At 36.4% G+C, this 23501-nt stretch overlaps 1 protein-coding gene and 2 pseudogenes across 9 annotated transcripts; 1 reads left to right on the plus strand and 2 right to left on the minus strand.

The window, feature by feature from the left end:
• Positions 1–725: 725 nt before the first annotated feature.
• Positions 726–3338, minus strand: LOC103324739 (uncharacterized; annotated as a pseudogene). The gene is made up of 2 exons (XR_016123800.1): positions 1158–3338; positions 726–1064 (listed from the first exon to the last, which is right to left on the minus strand). The product of XR_016123800.1 is annotated as an uncharacterized LOC103324739 (transcript).
• On the minus strand, positions 726–22096 carry LOC103324398 (uncharacterized). 7 transcript variants are annotated; one of them, XM_089044987.1, is made up of 3 exons: positions 19832–22072; positions 19701–19729; positions 726–1064 (listed from the first exon to the last, which is right to left on the minus strand). In XM_089044987.1, the coding sequence occupies exon 1, from the start codon at positions 20700–20702 to the stop codon at positions 19959–19961; it is 744 nt and encodes a 247-aa protein (XP_088901113.1). In that variant the 5' UTR covers positions 20703–22072; the 3' UTR covers positions 726–1064; positions 19701–19729; positions 19832–19958. The 7 variants fall into 7 exon arrangements, with proteins under 7 accessions (XP_088901113.1, XP_088901121.1, XP_088901128.1 ...); XM_089045002.1 differs by lacking the exon at positions 726–1064 and adding an exon at positions 18217–18815 and having other exon boundaries at positions 19521–19729; positions 19832–22096; XM_089044997.1 differs by lacking the exons at positions 726–1064; positions 19701–19729 and adding an exon at positions 18217–18815 and having other exon boundaries at positions 19898–21260; positions 21721–22071.
• LOC103324409 (uncharacterized) lies at positions 3359–7888 on the plus strand (annotated as a pseudogene). The gene is made up of 5 exons (XR_016123803.1): positions 3359–4140; positions 5114–5892; positions 6645–6809; positions 7286–7300; positions 7340–7888. The product of XR_016123803.1 is annotated as an uncharacterized LOC103324409 (transcript).
• Positions 22097–23501: the final 1405 nt, after the last annotated feature.

The raw sequence follows: 23501 nt of genomic DNA on the forward strand, positions 1-23501 counted from the left end.
TGACCTAAGTTAGTGTTGTGCCCATTGTAACTTTCCCAGTGGTAACTTCAGTGTTTATTTTTCTTATGTACAATATTGGTCACTTATTTTATAGGTACCTCTTTCGGTTGGGAACTCTTTTTACTTGAACTCTTTGGGCCTGCGTGCTCTCGTGGATCTAAGTTCTATTAGTTTTTTTTTTTAATTTTTCTTTTTCCTCATAAAAACAAAAAACCCAAAAAAAGGTCGAATTCAATTCTAATTCCATTCCCAAACATGAATCATCCACCAATGCCAATGCCCAGGACATCGTATAGGACTATTTATTCCTATATTTCTATGTCCATTCGTTGGAGCACATGAGTACTAAGACAATGACATGTTTACATAATCAGAATCCGTAATCAGACGCGTTTACAAACACACACGAGTTTTACTTACTGTACTGGTGGAAATATGAACAGAAAGCATAAACTAGCTGCAAATTAAAGCATTTCTTTTTCTTTTTGATAGGAAATATAGGACACTACCTTCAAAAATCACTCTGTAAAAACTCTCCCTTCCTTCCAATCCCAATCCTGGCATCGGGGCAAGTATTTTCCATCATGGCTAACCAGTTCTTCTAACCAAGCAAAACATCTAAACAGTTTGACTGGTATATATATAAACCAGACAAGAAACAAAAGAGTTTTAACTTGGAAAATTAGTTTAGTTAACATAAAGATTGGTACGCAACATAAGGTCAATCAAGGAACAACAGTATATATACCATTATCAGCCGCTATCCCAATATAACACACTCCTCTCCAGAACATCAATGAATTGCCAAAGTTTAGGCTCATTATTTCATCCTCAAACTAGAAGCCATTAGTATATATTTTATACATTATGTGGGAAGAGAGACAAACCAACCTTTGATTTCAAAAATCCTCCGTAGATAACTAGACGCATTTGAATTTTGAAGTCAATGTCAATTGATTTAACATATAATGGTCTATGTTTTGTCAAAGTTTCTGATACCCGAACAAGTAGACACATTATCTGTAGAAACATTTTCAAGCTAGGAGAGTCGTGAGAAGGCACACCTAAATGATAGGAATGACAAAGTAAATAAATCATCATAGATAAAGGGAAAAGTCCAAAAGAGTGCTAGATATTCCATTAAACAGAATTAATACCAGAAATTAAGGATGCAAGTGAGAAGGCATTTTCACCTCCTGCCATATGCACAACCACTGTAATACCTTTATGGTCGTTGAAGGTGCAGCAGTTCCAAATTTCATTGTCCACAAATGCATATTAATTTCACAGTGATTTTTTTATCAATGCCGAAAAAGCAGGATCTACTTCATCTTTCAACAGTAAATTAACTATCAACTCCGTTGTTGATGCATCTGCAGAAAAACCCTTCTCTACAATTGTTTGAATAAGTTCCATCGCCCTTGATGTCTGTTTATTATGGATGAACCCTCGGATAATTGTATTATAGGTCCAACCATTAGGAGAACAGCCTTTCACTTCCATTTCAATAAGAAACTTTTCTGCCCATTAATCATTATAGTGTATGTCCTCACATTAGGTTCAAGTCCTTTTGATGATAAACCACAAAAGAGATCCCTTGCAGATTCAATTTTTCCAGCTATGCACAAACCTTCAATAAGAATATTGTAAATCACAATATTAATATCCAACTTCTTAGCTTCCATCTCTCCAAACAATTGCATTGCCCTAGAAAGTTGTCGGTTTTTACACAGGCCATCCAATAAAATAGAATAAGTTTGACCATCTGGAAGCTGGCCACAAGCTTGCATCTTAGAGAACAACTTTTGTGCATCATCTATTCTACCCACTTTGCAAAAACCGTCCATAAGAGTGGTATAAGTAACGGTATCTGCAACTAGCCCCTTATGAGACATATCCAGAAAAAGCATCATGGCCTCATCAATCTTTTTATGCTTACAATATCCATTTATCAATGTGCTGTAACTAACAACATTAACCATCGAGCCCTTGCTAAGCATTAGTTCAAAAACCTTTTTCGCTTTGTCCATTCTTCCTCGCAAACAGTAACCATCCATTAGTGAATTGTATGTAACCGAATCAGGATCAATATCTCTTTGAATCATCATCTCAACCACGCCTTCTGCTTCCACGACCATTCCCTCCTTACAAATTGTGTCTACCAAGATGCTGAACGTGAACACATCTGGAAATATATTTTTACTCGCCATTTCATTCAACAACCTTGTAGCTTCTTTCCACTCGCCTAATTTGCAAACTCCATGAATCAAGGATGTATAGGTAATGACATCTGGGGCAATACCCTTGCTCATCATTTCTGAGAAGAGGTTCAATGCATCATCAACTAGTGTATCCTTACAAAGACTGTCGATGATTGTGCTATAGACAACTAGGTCAGGCTAGCAAGCTCCTTCCTCCATCTTCCTAAGCAATTGAATAGCAGCACTATTGTTACCTTTCATGCAAAAGCCCTTTACTAGTGTGCCATAAGTAACCACATTAGGCTGAAAATTACCTCCCCTCATCATCTTGTGGAGAAGGGTTGCCGCCTCCACCACTCTATTCTCAAGAAGAAAGCCGTTGATTAGAGTGGTGAAGGTAAAGACATCTGGTTCAAGACCAAGTTTGAAGAAATTTCCCAATACAGATAAACTAAACCCCATTTGGTTTAGATGACAATAACAATTTATGAGAATGTTTAGAGTATAAACATTAGGTCCAATTCCCGACACACCCATTTGGTTATACAAGGAGATGACGGCCGAATAATGTTTCAATTTCGCAGCTTGACCCAATATTTGAGTGAAACGAACAACTGAAGGCGGAGGACGCATTTGGAGCATTCTATCAAACACATTGAAAGCATCCTCAACAGTTGTGATTTTGGGTGAGTTTCTCACTGGCTGCTCTAGTTGGGTTCTTGTAGATTTGATTGGTTTAGAAGGTTGAGAGTGAAGGAAAGCAAAGTAATCGTTGGCGAAAACAACAAGAGTGGAGTTAGAGTGAAGACAAGGCATACCTCTCCATCTCCTGCTGGTGCAATAAGAAGAAGAAGAAGCAGCTATATTCCGCATCATCATCTTCAGCATCTCAGTGAGTCAGTGAGAAGCTCTCAAGTGCGTGGATGATGATCCAGTCGACAAAAACTTTGTTTCGATGAGTTTCGAATTAGATTTCCTTTCTAATTGCATTTAACAATGCTATGCTATGTCGGGAAAGGGTTGTGCTTTTCTTTTTTCTTCATTTTTACAAAGAATTTATTTCAGTGAGTACTCATTATATAAAGGAAAGTATGTCTTTTGACGAAAAAATAAAAAACCAATATATATATATATATATAAAATAATTTTATTCTCCCCAAAATCCAAACCTCCCGCGAGACAACGCACACTTCATTTATTTCTCGCTCTCTCAGTCCTATATGGCCAGCAGCGTGTCACCCGATGACGACGGCGACGACGTTTTATTCGCCGTCTCCGAGCAACGTCGCGAGCTCATGGAAGCCGAATCCCTAGAGTCCGACATGGATCTCGCCTTTAACATCCAACTCCAAGAAGCCCTCGCCGCCTCTCTCGCTCTCCAACCCTCTTCCTCCTCCACCCAACCCTCCCGAAACGACCCCGTTCCGACCATCCCAACACCCCAACCCACGTTTCCCTCAAGTCCCAAGAACTCATAAGAATGGAGCAGGAATTGAAAGACCGCGAAATCGAAATGCGGAAAGCCAGAGAGGATCTCAACCGTCGGATTCACGATGATCGGGTCGCGAGGGAGATCAAGAAGATTCCAGAGGACGAGTGGCAAGATTCCGGCGAACTCTTTGCCAAACCCTTCGGCGAAGGCTCCTCGTCGTCGTCGACGAAGAGGGTCGAGAGTGAGAGCGTGTTCAGGCTCTACTTCAAGGGTTTGGTGAGTGAGGAAATGGTTGGAAATGAGAGAGTGGTGCTGGCTGGGGTTGGGGTTGCGCTATGCGACTCCAGGGATAATTTGGTGTTCGAGGTTTGGAAACCCCTGATTGGGAATGGGATGAGCAAGAATGGTGCCCAGTTGAAAGCCTTGATTGAAGGACTTAATGCTGCTCTTGCTTTGGACTTGAAGCGCATCACCTTTTTCTGTGAGAATTTTCCCATTTTTCAGTTTGTGAGTTGCTATCTCATCTCTTCTCTAATTGTGGATTTTGCATTTTAATATAAAAATTCAATTTTTTAAAGATATACTGATGAAATTCGATAGAGCAGATTGTATGTTATCTGTTGTGGACAGAGATGACACATTTTCTCTAAGAAATTTTAGTTGGGCTTTCTCAGCATTTGTTTAATTTAGTTGCTAGTATTACACCACACCAGCATTATTTTGATGCTCATGTAGACTAATTGGTTAGGACAGGTGTCAAGATTAGTTAAATTAATGTTTCTTTGTTGTCATATGGCAATGTATGTAAAGGCATTCTAGCTTCTGTTGGAAGAGATGATATCTTTATCATATTGAATGAAATTACAGAGTTCTTCACTTCTCTGTTTCTCCCTTGCTCTCTAACCCTATATTCTTCAAGATTTTAGCCTTCATTCTACTCTAGTTCTTTGATATTTGAATGAATCCATGACATCTATCATAATTAGCCTTCTATCTTATATATATGGTTATGGACGCTGTGGTTTACACTGACCATGAAAGAGACTCTTGTGAAAGAGGTCTAAAGGAATGGAACTTACTATTATATTAGTGTATACAATTGTAGGTTTTGTGAATTAATATTGTTTTTCTTGGAACAATAGTGGACTTTCAATTTTCATATATACTTGATGAAATTTGATAGGGCAAATCGTATATCATCCATTGTGGACAAAGAGACGCATTCACTTTGAGAAATTTTACTTGTGTCTACTCAGCATTTGCCAAATTAGTCTGCTATCTTGTATTTAAATTGACCATTAGAGAAAGTCTTGTGAACAAGGTCTAAAATAATGGAGTTTATTATGACATTTATGTGTGCAATGTTGTAGTATTTGTGTTGAAACCAAGAATATTGGATGAACTAGTCACTGTGCTACAGTCTATTTACACCCATGAATAGAGCTTGTTGAATTTCTGACGTTATATTTTATGTATGAAGGTTACTGGTAAATGGCAAGCAAAGCAGCACAAGATAGCAGCGCTTGTCAATCAGGTTAAGAGCCTTCAAGGAAAGTTTACACGTTGCAACCCAAGGCTTGTGCCCCGAAATCATATTAAATTTGCATTTAAACTTGCAAGAGATGCAATAGTGTCTCAATCTCAGACCAACGAACCTGCACAATCTACCACTTGTAAGAATGTGAATGAGACTTGTGTGATATGTTTGGAAGATACTGATGTTAGTCAAATGTTTTCGGTTGGGGGCTGCCTGCATCAGTATTGCTTTTCTTGTATGAAACAACATGTGGAGGTGAAGTTGCTTCACGGGATGATTCCTAGATGCCCTCATGAAGGTTGTAAGTCTGACCTTAGTGTTGACAGTTGTGCAAAATTCTTGACACCTAAAGTTGTGGAAACAATGCGCCAACGCTTAAAGGAGGCTTCAATTCCTGCTGCGGAAAAAGTTTATTGCCCGTATCCAAGGTGCTCTGCTTTAATATCAAAACGTGAGCTTTTAGAACACTCCAAAAAAACCTTGAGGGATGTGGAACTATCAGGAATTAGGAAATGCATGAAATGCAACTGCCTTTTCTGCATCAATTGTAAAGTCCCTTGGCACAAAAACAGAACATGCTCTGACTACAAAAAGCTGAATCCTTATCCCCCAGAAGAAGATACAAAGCTAAAGTCTCTTGCCTCAAGGAATCTGTGGCGTCAGTGTGTGAAATGCAACCATATGATTGAACTTGCTGAAGGTTGCTACCACATGACTTGCAGGTATTTAGTCCCCATTTTTTGGAGTTTACCCCTCATAATAACTTTTCGAAATTATTTTCAGTAAAAAAAATATGTGAGGGAACAAGATTTGTTTTAGACATTTCAATCTACCTCAGTCATTGAGGGTGTTGTATACACTATTGATGTCCTAACTAGAAAACAAAAAGGCCATATTTTTTGGCTCTAGAAAATAATCTGCTTGCTCCAGTTTCCTAAGGAATGGATTTAAAAAATAAAAGAATAGCTTAAATTCCGTAATGGGAGTTTTGAGATGACTTGCTAGTAAAAGTAGAGGGCATGTGGAACACAGACTCGAAATTCGAATCTTGTGCATTGAGTGATCATCATACTATTGTTTTCAGCAGTAATTTAAATGAGGAAAGAGTTAAGACAATCTATGTGTTTTGGGAGTTGAGAAAATTCATATTTGTTGACATTTAGTCTTAACCATCAAGAGAAAACATGTGTGGAAAGAGTGCTTGATGAAAATGGTAAAAATCAAATGTAGATCAAGTTGAAGACAGAATGGGAAAGGGTTGATCACCTTTGATTTGGTAAATGTCATGATAATATAAACCCAACTAAGAGGATCGTTGACTGGTGTTTTGTTGCCCAAAGTTGTTGGGAATCTGGATTTTATCAGTATTCTTATATTGTAATTGAAATTTTGAAAGATGTTGTACTTCAAGTTTGTGAGTTACTGTATTTATGTCATCTTGGTATTCATCCTAATGGGTTTATTTCTTTTGCAGATGTGGGTATGAGTTTTGTTATAATTGTGGAGCTGAGTGGAAAGATAAGAAGGCAACATGTTCTTGCCCACTATGGGATGAGGGTAATATTTTGTACGATGAAGATGAAGATGAAGATTCAGAGGACGTGACAGAGTCAGATTCAGAGGAGTATTCTGACTACGAATATCTTTTACCGTAACATCCCCTCTCTAAAGTCATTCCCTCAAATTTTCTCTGAATGGAAAATATTCAATAGTATTTATATTAATATGTTGTGTAAAGTATCAAATGGTTTGTGGCAAAAAAAAAGAGTATCAAATGGTTACTGCTTGCTCAAAAGGATTTCCCATCTCTTGATTACTGTAAAGAAAGGAAGAACATGACAGTTTGAAAAAAGAACCCACATTATAGTTGACAAAGAGAATGTGCACATGATGACTGTGATGAAGACACAAGGATGAACAAATGTGTTTTATAATTTTATATGTTTGTATCAGTGTGTGTGTGTGTTTCAGATTGTGTACCATCCTTGGGAATCTGCATTATTTTTTTTATATTGTTCTAATTGTGATTGGAAGCTGTCGAAGGTCATTCCACCCGAAAGAAAAAGATGCAGATCAAGTTTGCAAACAACTGTTTATGTGATCTTGGTACCCATTGTCATGCTTTTATTGGTTTTGCAGAAATGTGGCGCCTGAGTTTTTCCGTGACAGTGGAGCTGAGTGGAATGTCGAAAAGGCAACATGTTCATGCCCAACATCAGATGAAGATGATATCTTGTCTAATGAAGATGGAGACTTTGAGTTGAGGAGGAAGAGAAGGATGAAGATGAGGAAGAAGGCGAATATGAAGATGAAGATGAAGATGAAGTTGAGGATGAAGATGAGGAAGAAGACGAATATGAAGATGAAGATGAAGATGAAGTTGAGGATGAGTTTGAGGAAGAGAAGCAAATATTGTCTGCTGAAGATGATGCAGATTTTGATGAAGAATATGAGGAAATTCAAGAGAAAGAGGTTGGGGAGGACATTCAGGACAAAGAGGAGGCGGCGGTTGAAGAAGGTGAGCATAACTTGTCTGCTGAGGACGATAGAGATTTGGATGAAGAATATGAATATGGGGAATATATGGAGGAGTATTGTGACTCTGACAGCGAGTGCTATGACTCTTACTCAGATTATTAGTTGTAACAATATAATACCCACTCGAAAGAATTTTGTGTTCACTGACTTCTTGTCCATGAGGTTTTCCGTTTGATGATCCATCTGTTCTGCTCTAATTTGTTTTGATACCGTTAAAGGAGAGGAGGAGAAAAATGAAGATGAGAAAGACGAGAGTTGAGAGGTAAAGAGAAGGGGAGGAGAATTGAAAACCGAAAAAAGTGTTTTTTGTGTGTGTTGTGTTTAAAATCTAATTAACAATTATTGAATATTAATTAATTAATTAACGAAATCTGATTATAAGTAAAAATATGATTACAAATAGGTCATCCGTCATCTAGGGATACTTTCGTGTTCAAATTAGAAGATACTGAATTTTGAGTTTAGGAAAGTCAATATTCCAATCCAAGTCATTTACAAAAGTGCTGCTTAATGAGAATAATAGTATTATGGTCACATGATATAACTTGTCACTTTAAATCTGAAGACTCGATTTCCAAGATGCTCTTGGTCTCGTCCTTGTCCAGCAAGTTTCCATTCCTTTTTGCCTTCCCTTGCACGCTTTACCAATATGTGAGTTTTATCACTAAAGGATCCATTTTAATGGGTCTTTTGTGTTTTTGGTTTGGAGTTATTGGGTGGTGTTTTGGTCATTGCCATGTTGATTTTGTTATGATTAGATAAAATAAGCAATTTTATTTAGAGAGGAATGAAACAAGTAGATTCAGTTCCTCAGACTTCTTATATGTGAGAAAACTACATTGCCAATGGCCCATCAACCCACCAAAAGAGCCAATCTCTGCATGCTTTTGTTAGCAAGCATTGTATGAGATCCTAATCATCTAAACAATTGTATGCTATTTTCATTTTGTATACCAATCCTTGTGGTTTGTCCATGCTTGCATTGTCTTGCAGATGTGGTTACGAGTTTTGTTCTAATTGTGGAGCTGAGTGGAAGAACAAGAGAGCAGCATGTTTCTGCTAAATCTGGGATGTGAGTAACATTATAGCGAACGGCCACGACATGCACCGCCCATTGTACCTGAGCAGCCCCGACAAGTATGGCCACAACGATGATCAGGATTACCAGGACTCTTGTAGGTTACAAGTATAAATAGATTTAGGCTAATAGAGTCATCTTTTGCGTTTTGCTTTCCTTTGCTTTCTTTGTTATGAAAGAAAGGTGAAGGGTGTTTGAAAACCAAAATGTCAAATGCTAAGCTAAAACATTGCCCAGCTTTTTGGCAACATTAGTTATTTTTCAAGGGTACCATCCCCTCTTGACACCAAGAGGTACACTTACAAGTTTGAATTAAACAACCAAATCCATGGATTTTTTTTTCTGAGATCATTTTTGCTCACCACTTTAACCCAATGTGTACTCTCACCACCCTTTCAAAAAAGTGACACATGTCCATGGGTTTAACTATAATTAACTCTTTATTTTTTATTTATTTGATGACATTATTATGAAAGAGAAACAATGCTTCACTAAGATTTTTCATGATTTACCCTTATTCTATTAATTAACCCTACAAACTTTCCATTTTTCTATTAATTACCAATGAAATAAACAACAACCCAAATAATTAACAAAATCAGGACGATCATTACTCAAAAAATAATTGATTCATTCGACACTGTTCACTTTGACAAAAAACAAAACTCTTGAACGCCACTCCTCCTTCATAACCCCAAAAAAAAAAAATTTAAATCAAATACTAAGAGGCTTTAATCCTGTGATTAATAGGAGGCTTTAATCTTGTGATTAATGGGAGGCTTTAATCTTGTGATTAATGGGAGGCTTGAATGCGAATTAACCTAACTAAATCAAATACTTTGATCACCTAACAAAAAAAACAAAACAAAACAAAACTGACAAGACAGTCAGCAGCTTCATTCTTCTCTCTATACACAGACGTGAGGGTGCAATGACCAATGTTTCTCATCAGTTCACAGTAGCTATCAACCAAGGCGGCCAAAGGATGCAAACGAAGCAGAGAAGGCTGCAGGCAAACGTTCACAGCGACAACGCTACCTTTTCAATTTCCATTGTTTTGATTTATTTTTTAAATTAAATTAATCAAGAAAGTAGAAAGTTTGTTGAGTTAATGAATAGAATAAGGCTAAATCAGGAAAAATCTTATTAAAATATTGTTTCTCTCTCATAATAATGTCATCAAATAAATAAAAAATAAAGAGTTAACTATAGTTAAATCCATGGACATATGTCACCTTTTTGGAAAGGGTGGTGACACTAACGAGAGTACACCTTGGATTAAAGTAGTGAGCAAAAATACTCTCTATTTTTTTCTCGTAGGAAAGTACTTGCTATATATGAACCAATAAATTTCTTTGGTCTCCAGTTAGAATTGGTTAGTGGTTTTGAATTGACTCATTATCTCAGTTAGAAATTATGTACTTTAAAATTTCTTCATCTAAAAATACCGTAAAGTTTTAAATGCAACATAAACTCTAAACCCTAAAAGTAATTTAGTACACCTTAATATTTTAATCAAAATATAAAATTAACTAAATACATCTTATTTAACTACCAAAAATACTCTTAATACATCTTAATACACTATCACACAACACCCTAAACATCAACATGCAAACTAAGCTCCAGCAAGAATGAAATCAAATATGTAATCTACCCCCGCTCATGCACAAAAAAAAAGGTAAATAATAATAATAATAAAGAGAGACCAAATATAAGATGAAACTTAGGAACATTAGCTATTGTGAAGAAAATACTTATTAAGTTGGACTTTCTAATTAGTTTCATCTCAATACACAAGTGAATTAGACAACTCTCAACATCACAAACAATGTAGTTATTAAGCTGGGGAAAAAAAATCATGAAAAAACCTTCAAAAACTATAGAAGGAAAAGGAGAAAAGAGAGCATAGCAGTGGCGTGAGTGAGTTCTTCACCTTGTGGTCTGCTGCAAGAATATAGAGATAGCCTCTTCCAGTTTGAAGGCAAGACAATAATTCAACACAAGAATGAATTCAAGTTCAACGCATGATCTTCGTACTATTAGATGATTAGATCTTCTTTGTCGCTAACTTTTGCTTTGCTTCACCAAGTGAGTGAATGTTGAATGAACATTCAATGACACGTTCTTGCGCCTATGCTAGTGCCCGCTGCATTGTTTGTTGCGGGCACCAAGCAATATAAAAACTTCTTTACGTTTGATTAGGGTTGAATATGGTGAGTAGGATGTACTTATTAAAATTATATTTGTTTCATTCAATATATCCTTTTTCTTTGTTTGAAAAAGTTTAGGGGAGGGAAAGGCTATCCCTACACCGAGGGTCAAGGCAAACCCCAGACCTTTTCGAATTTACCAAGGAATTTACAGATTACCCACCAAACACGAAATTGCTAGCAGTAAGGTACTCAGTTAATTTTAGAGTTCGTTTAGCCGCACTCATATTTAATAATCAAATCTCAACTCGTTGAAATGTGCGTATTATTATTCACGATATATGTCAATTGCTTAAAGACTTTAATAAAATTTCCATCAATTTTCTGATTCAATACATTTTTTTGGGTTATTTTATAGGCTTATTTACTGTAGCGCCCCCTAAAACTTTGGTTAAATCTCACTTTACCCCCCCAAAGTTAAAATGGCCCACTTTCATCCCTTGACCGAGGTTTGGTGATTCACTTTGCCCCCTGCTGTCAACTCCATTCAAAACTCTGTTAAATTTGATGACGTGACATGGGTGTTTTTGTAATTTCGTATATATGGATCATTACTTACTAATTAAGTGAGTGACATGGCAAGTGGAGTCCACTTCTACATAAACAAAAAAAAAGAACTTTCTATTTGAGTTACTGTGAAATTTCTCTCTTCGATATATGTTTTGGATGTTGAAACCAGACAAGAAACAAAAGAGTTTTAACATGGAAAATTAGTTTAGCTAACATAAAGATTAGTACGCAACATAAGTTCAATCAAGGAACAACACTATATATACCATTATCAGCCGCTATCAATGATTTCATTTGCAATATTGTTTTCCTTGTCACACCCGTTTTCGCATTTTCTATCGCATATGCTTTTCTTTTCAAAAGTTTTGGTTAAGCTTTAAGAAAATTGAACTCAAAGGTTTGCTTGGTCTTGTCGGCCATGTTACATATGCTTAATCAAGTGAACATCACATACGTATTATAATATTTAGGAGGTGTAAGATGAGCCAAAAGATGCAAATAGAATTTTCCGTTTGCTTGTTCAACTCAAAGAAAACTTTGTGATTTGATTTCCGAGGTATTTAAATCATCGATCATGTGATTAAATCTTATCCAGTGAAGCACATAAGCTTTCTTTTTCATGAGATGATGAAATTAGGATAACTAAGCTATGGCAATGGTGCTATCAACTCAACTGTTTTGAAACACATCGCCATTTTCAAGAGTCGTTTAGCATTTGAAAGGAAAACTTCAAAGTTTGCAGGGAATCTTGAATAGAAATAATTGATTTTTCAAACCACGATTTTCACTCATGCTTTTGAAATTATATTATAAATTAAATATTCAACACACTACACATTTTGCTAAGGGATAAGCTTCACAGAATAGGACCAAAAAAAAATTGTAACACTTCGCTAGAGATCAACTTCCCCACGTAATAAACTTTGTGATTTGATTTCGAACCATGTAAATCAGGAATAATTATAAATATTTGTAGACGACGACAAATATAAAACCCTAGTCAAAGTATTTTTCAGTGTTTTTATTTTTTGGTTCAATTTCCCTATGAAAAATATTATTTTTTGGTTTCTTTTCTTCTAGAGTGATGAGGAAAACCAATTTAATTAGCAAATGTTTAGACAAATCGCAATTGATTTCTACCATAATACCTAATGGTATGAGCAAGTTCAAAGTAGTCAACCAGTCCAAGCAAAACTGCCATGTGTATAAGACATTGTCATTTGTTAGGTAATTTAAGGGAGAAAACTAACACATTTGGACAAGAAAATTGAACTTGAACCTTTGGACTCTTCCATGACTTATTTTCCCTCGTTGAATGAAGTGTTGTCTCTTACATCTAGGGTTAGGGGCGGACAAATTAAATTTCCGTTAAACCCAACTAACTTGACCTGAATAGTACCTCGATTCAATTTTACACGCAAAAAAGAAAATAATAATAAAAAATCAAGTTCTTTTTATGAAATGAAAGACCTAAACTTTCCACGATCAAAACATCAAATGGGAAACGTTTTAAAGAAGGGAAAAACCAGCTAAGTACATTCAAAACAAAATTGAAATTTTCTTGAATGCTTATAGTATATAGTACCTATGAAATTGTTGTCTGCATTCAGAGGCGAAGTTCTACACGTGTCATTAGCATGTGAGAACCCCAGCTAAGCCCATTTTGATTTAAACTAAGAGCACTTCCACCAGTTAGAGCCCTAGGGCGACTACTATTCACGTGAATAGTGGCTGCCCTAGCACAAAAAAAAAAAAATATTGTGTTTCTAGCAGTACAAGGCTTGCCATGGCAAATACTATTCATTTTTTTGTTTTTTTCACAACTTTGTTTACTTAAACAATTAATTTGGATAATATTTTCGGATAAGATTTTTGGGTTCCTACGTGTCAATACTATTCATATCGGATTAGATTTTCGGTTTTCAGATAAATTTCAAATTTCAGATACATTTCAAAATTCAAATTTCAGATAAATTCAAAATGTCAAATTTCAGATACATTTCAAAATTCAAATTCCAGATAAATTTCAAATTTCAAATTTCATGTGAATTTCAAGATAAGATTTTCACCCTCTAAAATTGCGCCACGTGTCATCTCTATCTGCCTAAATTTTTCTATAAAAGCAGAGGCTCAGCTCATACCTCCCACACCATATCTTCTCTGCATTTCATTCTCCATTCTCAATGTCAAACGACATGGAAGAGGTTTTGGAGAGGCAAGAGCGAGAAATGCGAGCAAGAATGCGTAGAAGAGCTGCAAGCAAAAGGGCACAAAGAGAACTAGATGAGCAACTTGGTGTGGCCGTTGCTTTGCTGGAGGAAGAAAACCTGAGCCGCTGTGGTTCAAGAGAAGGCCGGGCACCGAATGTGGACAGACATAGATATTCTCGGGGTAAGAATCTTATGGAAGATTATTTTATCCCACAATCTCTGTACTCTGATGTTCATTTTCGAGCAAGATATAGAATGTAACCCCATTTGTTTAATAAAGTCATGCATGATATTTGCAATTATGATGACTACTTTGTTTAAAAGAAAAATTGTGCCGGAGATTTGGGGCTGCTTCGAGCAAAAGTTCACAACTGTGATACGAATGTTGGCGTATGGGTCATCTGCTGATCAGGTGGATGAGATTGCCCAGATGGGGAAGTCCACTATTTTGGAGAGCTTGGTGCGATTTTGTGATGCATTGGAAAATCTGTACACGGGACTACTGCAGACTTACGCCAGGACTCGCAACGGCTTCTACAAAAAGTGAGTTTCGTGGATTTCCTGAAATGATTGGTAGCATTGACTGCATATACTAGCAATGGAAAAATTGTCCATTTGCTTGGCAAGGGGATTATGGGAATCGGAAAGGGCAGAAAAGCATCATCCTCGAAGCAGTTGTTGGTTTTGACACATGAGTTTGACACGCCTTCTTTGAAGTTGCCGGCTCTCAAAATGATTTGAACGTCCTAGGTCAATTTCCGGTGTTCAATGATGTTCTGAGAGGTGAAAGCCCAACTATCACATATCAAATTAATAATACCGTCTACTAGAACGGGTATTATCTAGCTGATGGTATCTACCCGAGGTGGACAACATTTGTGAAATCAATTCCACATCCTTGATCCCACAAGGAAATTTTTTTTGCTGCATATCAAGAGGGGTACATAAAATATGTGGAGAGGTGCCTTTGGTATCCTTCAAGCTAGTGGACAATTATCAGGGGAGCGGCATATCTATTTGATGATGAGGTGCTTAGGAGTATAATGATGACTTGTATCATCCTCCACAACATGATCGTGGAAGATGAGTATAATTACGATGCTGATGAAGTGTATGAACCAGATCCCATGAACACGGCCTTAACACGAATTTATGAAAAACCTATGTGGCCAAATGGAGAACCCGTGCAGCATGATCCGTTAGTTAGAGACGGTAGTTTCATGCATCGGATGATTGAGCGCTACACGAAGATGCGATCGTCATATATTCATGAACACCGTCAAATGGACTTGATGGAGCATTTGTGGGCGGTGAAAGGCAATGAAGGACAATAAAGTAAAGTGAAGATGTTTTTTTTAATGTATTATGTTTATGTTGTATTTTTAGTTATGCTTTGTTGTTTTTTTATGCTTTAGTTGTGGTTTGTTTATTTTTTATGCTTTGGTTGTGGATTGTTTATTTTTTATACTTTGGTTGTGGTTTGCTTTTTATGTATGGAATGTTTTGAATAAAAAGGAATGTTGTTGAATATTTTCTTCATTCACTAAAAGAAAATGAATACAACTCATAAAATAAAATACATGAATTACAACTACTTTTTTAAACAAAACAAAAAATACAATGAAATGAAAGGCAAACAAACTAACTTAATGGTACAATGAAATGAAAGGACAGCAAACCAACTTAATGGTTTTGATCATTTAACCAATCCGTGTTGCTAGGTCCATCGTCACGAAAAAGTCTTCGTCTCATAACATCCCTTCGTTCTAACTTCCAAAATTGTTTTGTTTCGAGGGACATATGGGTTGTATCCATAGTCATGATTTCCCGATTCATTTTTTTCAATCTTTCCTTGGCGTACATACTCCCTTTCTTTTGCATATTCTACTTCCATTGCCCTATCGTGTTCTTATTGTTTCATATCCATTTCAATTCTCATGACTTGCATCTTTGAAAGCTCCTCCAAATAGTTAGATGTATTCTTGGTAGAATTACTCCATCTATTCGCCTTCGCCGCCTTCCTCCCAATAGGCCTCGGCTCTTTTTCGATATGTGAGTCATGACTCATCGGGGAATTCATAGGTGAATCCAATGTCGGTGTCTCATTGAGTGGCATCTCGTTCAACACTATCGTTGGACCCGTTGGAATAATTTGGAATCTCTTACAATTCTTCACCACCTCCCAACATAGGGTATGGTTGAAACTTTTTTTCCCTTACCCAGTAGCACCAAAAAACATTTGTGCTTGCATAATCTATACAAAAAAAAAAAAAAAAGGAAAGGCAAGAAACTTTAAAAAATATTGGCAATGCAACAAGTATTAAAAAAAAAAAGGAAATACAAGAAACCAAAAAAAATATTGGCAATGCAACAAGCATTAAAAAAATTAATGGAAACGCAAGAAACTTTAACCATTTATTAGAAATGCAAAATAAAATATAAATATTGCAAGAAACATTCATATTAATATTGAAATACAAGAAATATTAACATAATATATAAATTGCAAGAAACATTTAAATAAAATTTAATATGACATAGAAATTAATAAAACAAAAATTACAAATAATTTACCTCACTGCTAAGGTTTTCCCCACTTTTATGGTTGTTCATTGCTTTTGTCAAGGCATCTCTCCATTTTCCCAGCTCTTTATTAAGAATTTTCCACATACTAGATAATGTCTGATCCGTACGGGTCGAACCAATTACCCTTTCACAAAATTCCTGATGAATTTTTTTCCACATATGACAGAATTTGATCTCATTGCCCGTTACGGGACAATGACTAACTTGGAGCCAAGCCTCACACAAGCTAATATCTTCCGTCATGCTCCATGCCCCTCCTCCGGTTTCACTAGAAGAACTCGTAATATGATAGAGAAAAAAAAAAACTTGAAAGAGAGAAAAAAACAACTTGAAAGTGAAAAAAAAAAATTCAGTAGAAAGTGAAAAATAATAGAAGGAGAAGAAAATGTATGAGAAGTTGGTGTTAAAAGTGAAGATTATTGGTTGGTATTTATAAAAAAAAATTCAGTATGTTTTTAAATTTTTCCGATTTTTTTGGGCAAAATTGTCCGCTTGGATTGCTAGAAAAAATCGGAGAGCTCGGGAGCTTTCACGTGGCAAAGAGTCGTTGGGGTTGGCTTTTCGATTTTTTATTCACGAAAAAATGGTCGTATTGAATATGTTTAAAAGTCGATCGGATGGCCTAGTAGAAGACACGTGGAAGAGAGCGCATTGGTCATCAGAAGGCGTCAAATTTTTTAAAGTGGCGCATGCACCACGCGCCACTTTAAAAAATGACATCAGCGATGATGTCAAGACAACTCGCGGGCCACCTGTATGTGGGCCCCACCGCTTGCTGTCAGCTTTTTGTTGCTGGAAACCACATTTTGGGTTTCCCACCCCCTCCCCTCCTCCCTCCTCCTCCAACCCTTCCCTTGGGCCACTTGCTGCCAATGCTCTAAGGAAAGAGTTTATTTTTACTAAGATGACCCAAAAGAAGACAAATTGGTAATAAAATTGAAGGCCCAAAAGAAAATAACAAAAATACACAAAAGCGGACCAAGTGTTATACCCAGTGGGCTTTCCTATTGGTATTATAATAGTGTATCTAAGAAAAGTAAATAAAAGTGACCAAAGTTAGTGGGAGTGAGGAGTTAAAGTGAGGAGGTTATTTGAGGAGACCGATCCGACCATCAAAACATTTAAAATATTTAAGTCCCATAATTTCTTTACATTTGTTGATGGTGAGATTTGACCTCCTCAAATAACTTCCTCACTTTAAGCCCTCATTATAGCCTTTCCGTAAGTTAGTGTTGTGCCCATTGTAACTTTCCTAGTGGTACACTTATGTTAAGCCTTATAGTAACTTCAGTGTTTATTTTTCTTATGTACAAGATTGGTAACTTATTTTATAGGTACCTCTTTCTGTTGTGAACTCTTTTTACTTGAGCTTCTTTGGGCCCGCGTACTCAGTAACTTCAGTGTTTATTTTTCTTATGTACAAGATTGGTAACTTATTTTATAGCTACCTCTTTCGGTTGTGAACTCTTTTTACTTGAGCTTCTTTGGGCCCGCGTGCTCTCGTGGGTCTAAGTTCTATTAGTTTTCTTTTTCTTTTTCCTCATAAAAACAAAAAAACAAAAAAAAAAAAAAAGGTCAATTTCAATTCTAATTCCATTCCCTAACATGAATCATCCACCAATCAATAAGGCCCAGGACATCATATAGGACTATTTATTCCTATATTTCTATGTCCACTCGTTGGAGCACACAAGTATAATGACCCTAGTGGTGAAGTAAAACTTCCATGTCATTGTCATTGGATTTATCTCCACTCTCTGTCTCACTTTTTTATGTAATTCGAGTGGTGGAGTAAAGCTTCATTGTTATGGGAATATATATGTCTACTTTCTCAATTTCAATCTCACTCATTACATAAGTCACGATAAGTGAGATATATAGTGTCGATATATCACCAAGTACATAGATAAATTATTCTGCAAACAAGGAGTATTTAGAATTAGACTATGTCAATGGTTCGATTCTCACTCTCCTATATACAAAAAACTAATTTATGAGAGTGCCTAACCCAATCCTGTATCTCATGTCATGAGCTGTTATATCCAAAGATTCAATTGTCATGTATCATAAATGCTCGCCAAAGTTGTCTCTTTTGGCCAGACACACAGAACATAAACAAGAACAATTCCAAGGTTATATACTTGTCAAAGCCTAACAACAAACGTTTGCTGTGTATACATTTTTCTGTGCAGCCGGATAAGAAGAGACATGAAACACACTACGAAAATACCACACCAACCTGATATCTGTTAACATCTAGAAAGCATGAGCATGTGTTGGACAATGGCCTCGTGTTTCATCAGGACCAGGGGTTGGCCAACTAAACGAGAAAACCAAACGTGCAGTGCAGCTAAACTTAAGTGTAGCATTTAGAAAGTATCGGATTTTCATGCGCTGAGAGGGACTAAAGGTCTTTCGTATTGGAGATGAGCATATTCAGTCACTTCAGTAGTCCATTGTCACGAATGAGAAAGGAAATGATGACTTCCAATCCCAAGCAAAATTGCCATCTGCATTGCAAACAACTCAAGCACTTAACACCCTGTCAACATATGTTTAATAATTCGTAATTGGAATCAAGTACTAAGACAATGACATGTTTACATAATCAGAATCTGTAATCAGACGCATCTACAACAATGGCACGTTCACTAATCCATTATCGGTATCAAGCACATTAAAGTGGTCTTCAACACATACAAATACACATGTTCACAAACACACATGAGTTTTACTTACTGTATTGGTGGAAATATGAACAGAAAGCATAAACTAGCTGCAAATTGAAGCATTTCTTTTTCTTTTTGATAGGAAATATAGTACACTATCTTCAAAAATCACTTGGTAAAAACTCTCCCTTCCCTTCCAATCCCAATCCTGGCATTGGGGCAAGTATTTTCCATCATGGCTAACTAGTTCCAACTTCTAACCAAGCAAAACATCTAAAGAGTTTGACTGCTATATATATACAGCAGACAAGAAACAAAAGAGTTTTAACTTGGAAAATTAGTTTAGTTAATATAAATAGTGGTACGCAACATAAGTTCAATCAAGGAACAACAGTATATATACCATTATCAGCTGCTATCCCAATATAACACACTCCTCTCCAGAACATCAATGAATTGCCAAAGTTTAGGCTCATTATTTCATCCTCAAACTAGAAGCCATTAGTATATATATTATACAATATGTGGGAAGAGAGACAAACCAACCTTTGATTTTAAAAATCCTCCGTAGATAACTAGACGCATTTGAATTTTGAAGTCAATGTCAATTGATTTAACATATAAATGGTCTATTGATTTTGGGTCAAAGTTTCTGATACCTGAAAGTAAGTAGACACATTATCTGTAGAAACATTTTCAAGCTAGGAGAGTCGTGAGAAGGCACACCTAAATTTATATATTTGGCCTTCTATATACTGCAAGATGCCAAGTGATAGGAATACAAAGTAAATAAATCATCATAGATAAAGGGAAAAGTCCAAAAGAGTGCTAGATATTCCATTAAACAGAATTAATACCAGAAATTAAGGATGCAAGTGAGAAGGCATTTTCACCTCCTGCCATATGCACAACCACTGTAATACCTTTATGGCCGTTGTAGGTGCAGCAGTTCCAAATTTCATTGTCCACAAATGCACATTAATTTCACAGTGATTTTTTTATCAACGCCAACAAAGCAGGATCTACTTCATCTTTCGACAGTAAATTAACTATCAACTCCATTGTTGATGCATCTGCAGAAAAACCCTTCTCTACCATTGTTTGAATAAGTACCATTGCCCTTGATGTCTGTTTATTATGGATGAACCCTCGGATAATTGTGTTATAGGTCCAACCATCAGGAGAACAGCCTTTCTCTTCCATTTGGATAAGCAAATTTTCTGCTTCACTTGTTAGGCCTGCGAAACAGAGTCCACTAATCATTATATTGTATGTCCTCACATTAGGTTCAAGTCCTTTTGATGATAAACCACAAAAGATATCCCTTGCAGATTCAATTTTTCCAGCTATGCACAAACCTTCAATAAGAATATTGTAAATCACAATATTAATATCCAACTTCTTAGCTTCCATCTCTCCAAACAATTGCATTGCCCTAGAAAGTTGTCGGTTTTTACACAGGCCATCAAGTAAAATAGAATAAGTTTGAGCATCTGGAAGCTGGCCACAAGCTTGCATCTTAGAGAACAACTTTTCTGCATCATCTATTCTACCCACTTTGCAAAAACCGTCCATAAGAGTGGTATAAGTAACGGTATCTGCAACTAGCCCCTTATGAGACATATCCAGAAAAAGCATCATGGCCTCATCAATCTTTTTATGCTTACAATATCCATTTATCAATGTGCTGTAACTAACAACATTAACCATCGAGCCCTTGCTAAGCATTAGTTCAAAAACCTTTTCGCTTTGTCCATTCTTCCTCGCAAACAGTAACCATCCATTAGTGAATTGTATGTAACCGAATCAGGATCAATATCTCTTTGAATCATCATCTCAACCACGCCTTCTGCTTCCATGACCATTCCCTCCTTACAAATTGTGTCTACCAAGATGCTGAACGTGAACACATCTGGAAATATATTTTTACTCGCCATTTCATTCAACAACCTTGTAGCTTCTTTCCACTCGCCTAATTTGCAAACTCCATTCATCAAAGAGTTATAGGTAATGACATCTGGGGCAATACCCTTGTTCATCATTTCTGAGAAGAGGTTTAATGCATCGTCAACTAGTGTATCCTTACAAAGACTGTCGATGATTGTGCTATAGACAACTAGGTCAGGCTTGCAAGCTCCTTCCTCCATCTTCCTAAGCAACTGAATAGCAGCACTGTTGTTACCTTTCATGCAAAAGCCCTTTACTAGTGTGCCATAAGTAACCACATCAGGCTGACAATTACCTCCCGCAATCATTTTGTTGAAAATTCCTGCCGCCTCCGCCACTCTATTCTCGAGAAGAAAGCCGTTGATCAGAGTGGTGAAGGTAAAGACATTTGGTTCAAGACCAAGTTTGAAGAATTTTCCCAATACAGATAAACTAAACCCCATTTTGTTTAGATGACAACAACAATTTATGAGAATGTTTAGAGTATAAACATCAGGTCCAATTCCCGACACATCCATTTGGTAATACAAGGAGATGACGGCCGAATAATGTTTTAATTTCGCAACTTGACCCAATATTTGATTGAAACGAACAACTGAAGGCGGAGGACGCATTTGAAGCATTCTATCAAACACATTGAAAGCATCCTCAACAGTTGTGATTTTGGGTGAGTTTCTCACTGGCTGCTCTAGTTGGGTTCTTGTAGATTTGATCGGTTTAGAAGGTTGAGAGTGAAGGAAAGCAAAGTAATCGTTGGGGAAAACAACAAGAGTGGAGTTAGAGTGAAGACAAGGCATACCTCTCCATCTCCTGCTGGTGCAATAAGAAGAAGAAGAAGCAGCTATATTCCGCATCATCATCTTCAGCATCTGAGTGAGTCAGTGAGTCTCAGCCAACCTTCAACATTTGGGAAGCGATACCAAATCTGTTTCTCTCTTGCTCGCTAACCCTATATTCTTTAAGATTTTAGCCTTCATTCTACTCTAGTTCTGTGATATTTGAATGAATCCATGACATCTATCATAATTAGCCTTCTATCCCATATATATGGTTATGGACGCTATGGTTTACGCTGACCATGAAAGAGACTCTTGTGAAAGAGGTCTAAAGGAATGGAACTTAGAATTTATTTCAGTGGAATTGTTACCAGTGAATCGTTTGGGAGTGCTTTTGCAGCAGCGAAAAGGCGCTTCTAAATGAGTGAAAGCACTTCTGTCTTTTAAAAATAGTGTTTGGCAAAAATTACAAAAGCGCTTTGGGTGAAATTCAAAAGCACTTGGAGTGGTTTTGGAAGAAGCACTTGAGAGGTGCTGCTTCTTAAAAGCGCTGCAGGACAAAAACACATGAAACACTTGGATCCCTTTAATGAAACTTTTAAAATACCAAAATGCCCATATTTAATTTTTTTAAATGCCAAAATATCCTTTCTTTTTGTTTTTTTTAATCTTTTTTTTTTCTCTCATATTAAAACCAAAAACTACCTGTGAAAAGCCCAACAGATGGGATATAAGAGCATGCCAAGGCTGCAGTACCAAGAGTTAAGGCAGCAACAATCGAGCCTCAGACCCACCTCTGTCTTCTTTCCCTTCTCTCCTTCTCACGCCGTGCCAGCTCTACACTAAAACAAACAGAAAAACATACATGAGATAATAACGGGAGGCATATCCAACAGGACCTAAACTACGATTGGAAACTGAGAACTTGCACTAATGCACATTGAGTAGGGTATGGATGCACAGGTGCATGGTAGTCAATACTTGGTGAAGTTCATACTTTTTTAAGTCGTGTTTTTATTTTGGGATATTGTGAATTTTTATTTGGGAGATTCACTATTATACATAATATGGGGCCCCAAATTGTAAAAATACTCCATATGAAATGGACTTTAAAAACACACTCAAAGACTATTTACAACATAACAAAAAAACTTTTAACTTTTTATAAATTACAAAATTGCCATCAATTTCTTAAAACAAGCTCAACCCCAAAATCTTATAAAAATACACAAAACACTTAATAGGGCATCAAAGTAATTTAATAATCAATATTAAATTCAATAAGGCCAGCTGTCATTTTTTGAGTTTTTTTTGAGTTTGTTTATAGAAATTCAATTGTGTAGGGTTTATTTATAATATTAGTGCTAAAAATGGGTATATCAGTAAATATCCCTTTTTATTTCCTATGTTTATTATAATATTTTGGAATTCTTTAAATTTTTTTAAGTACTTTTAAAAGCGTTTTTATTGTGTCAGTCAAACACTCAACAAAAGATCAAAAGAGCTTTTATGTAGTATAAAAGCACTTTTAAATGTGACATCCAAACGACAAACTTCTTCTTTGTAGAAATGCTTATGTCATAAACGCTACTGACATAAGCGCTTCGAGAAGAAGCACGCCCAAACAAGCCCTAAATATTTGGAATTATCTCGAGTCTGATTGGAAAGTATCTTTTGATCTCTCTTTTCTATTGAGATCCTCAAATAAAATTTTATTTGAGGACACCCTTTAGGTACCATATAATTTTTTTCCAATGATCCAAACCATCTATTTTTAGGTCTTCATTCATAGATCATCCTTACA

The sequence above is a fragment of the Prunus mume genome, linkage group LG1 (genome assembly GCF_029339155.1).
Source record: "Prunus mume cultivar Tortuosa linkage group LG1, ASM2933915v1, whole genome shotgun sequence".
Lineage (NCBI taxonomy): Eukaryota > Viridiplantae > Streptophyta > Magnoliopsida > Rosales > Rosaceae > Prunus > Prunus mume.

Bases quoted from the DNA above. Each gene is read 5' to 3' on its own strand.
- LOC103324398 (XM_089045002.1), bottom strand. From the start codon at position 21,790: ATGCTGAAGATGATGATGCGGAATATAGCTGCTTCTTCTTCTTCTTAT.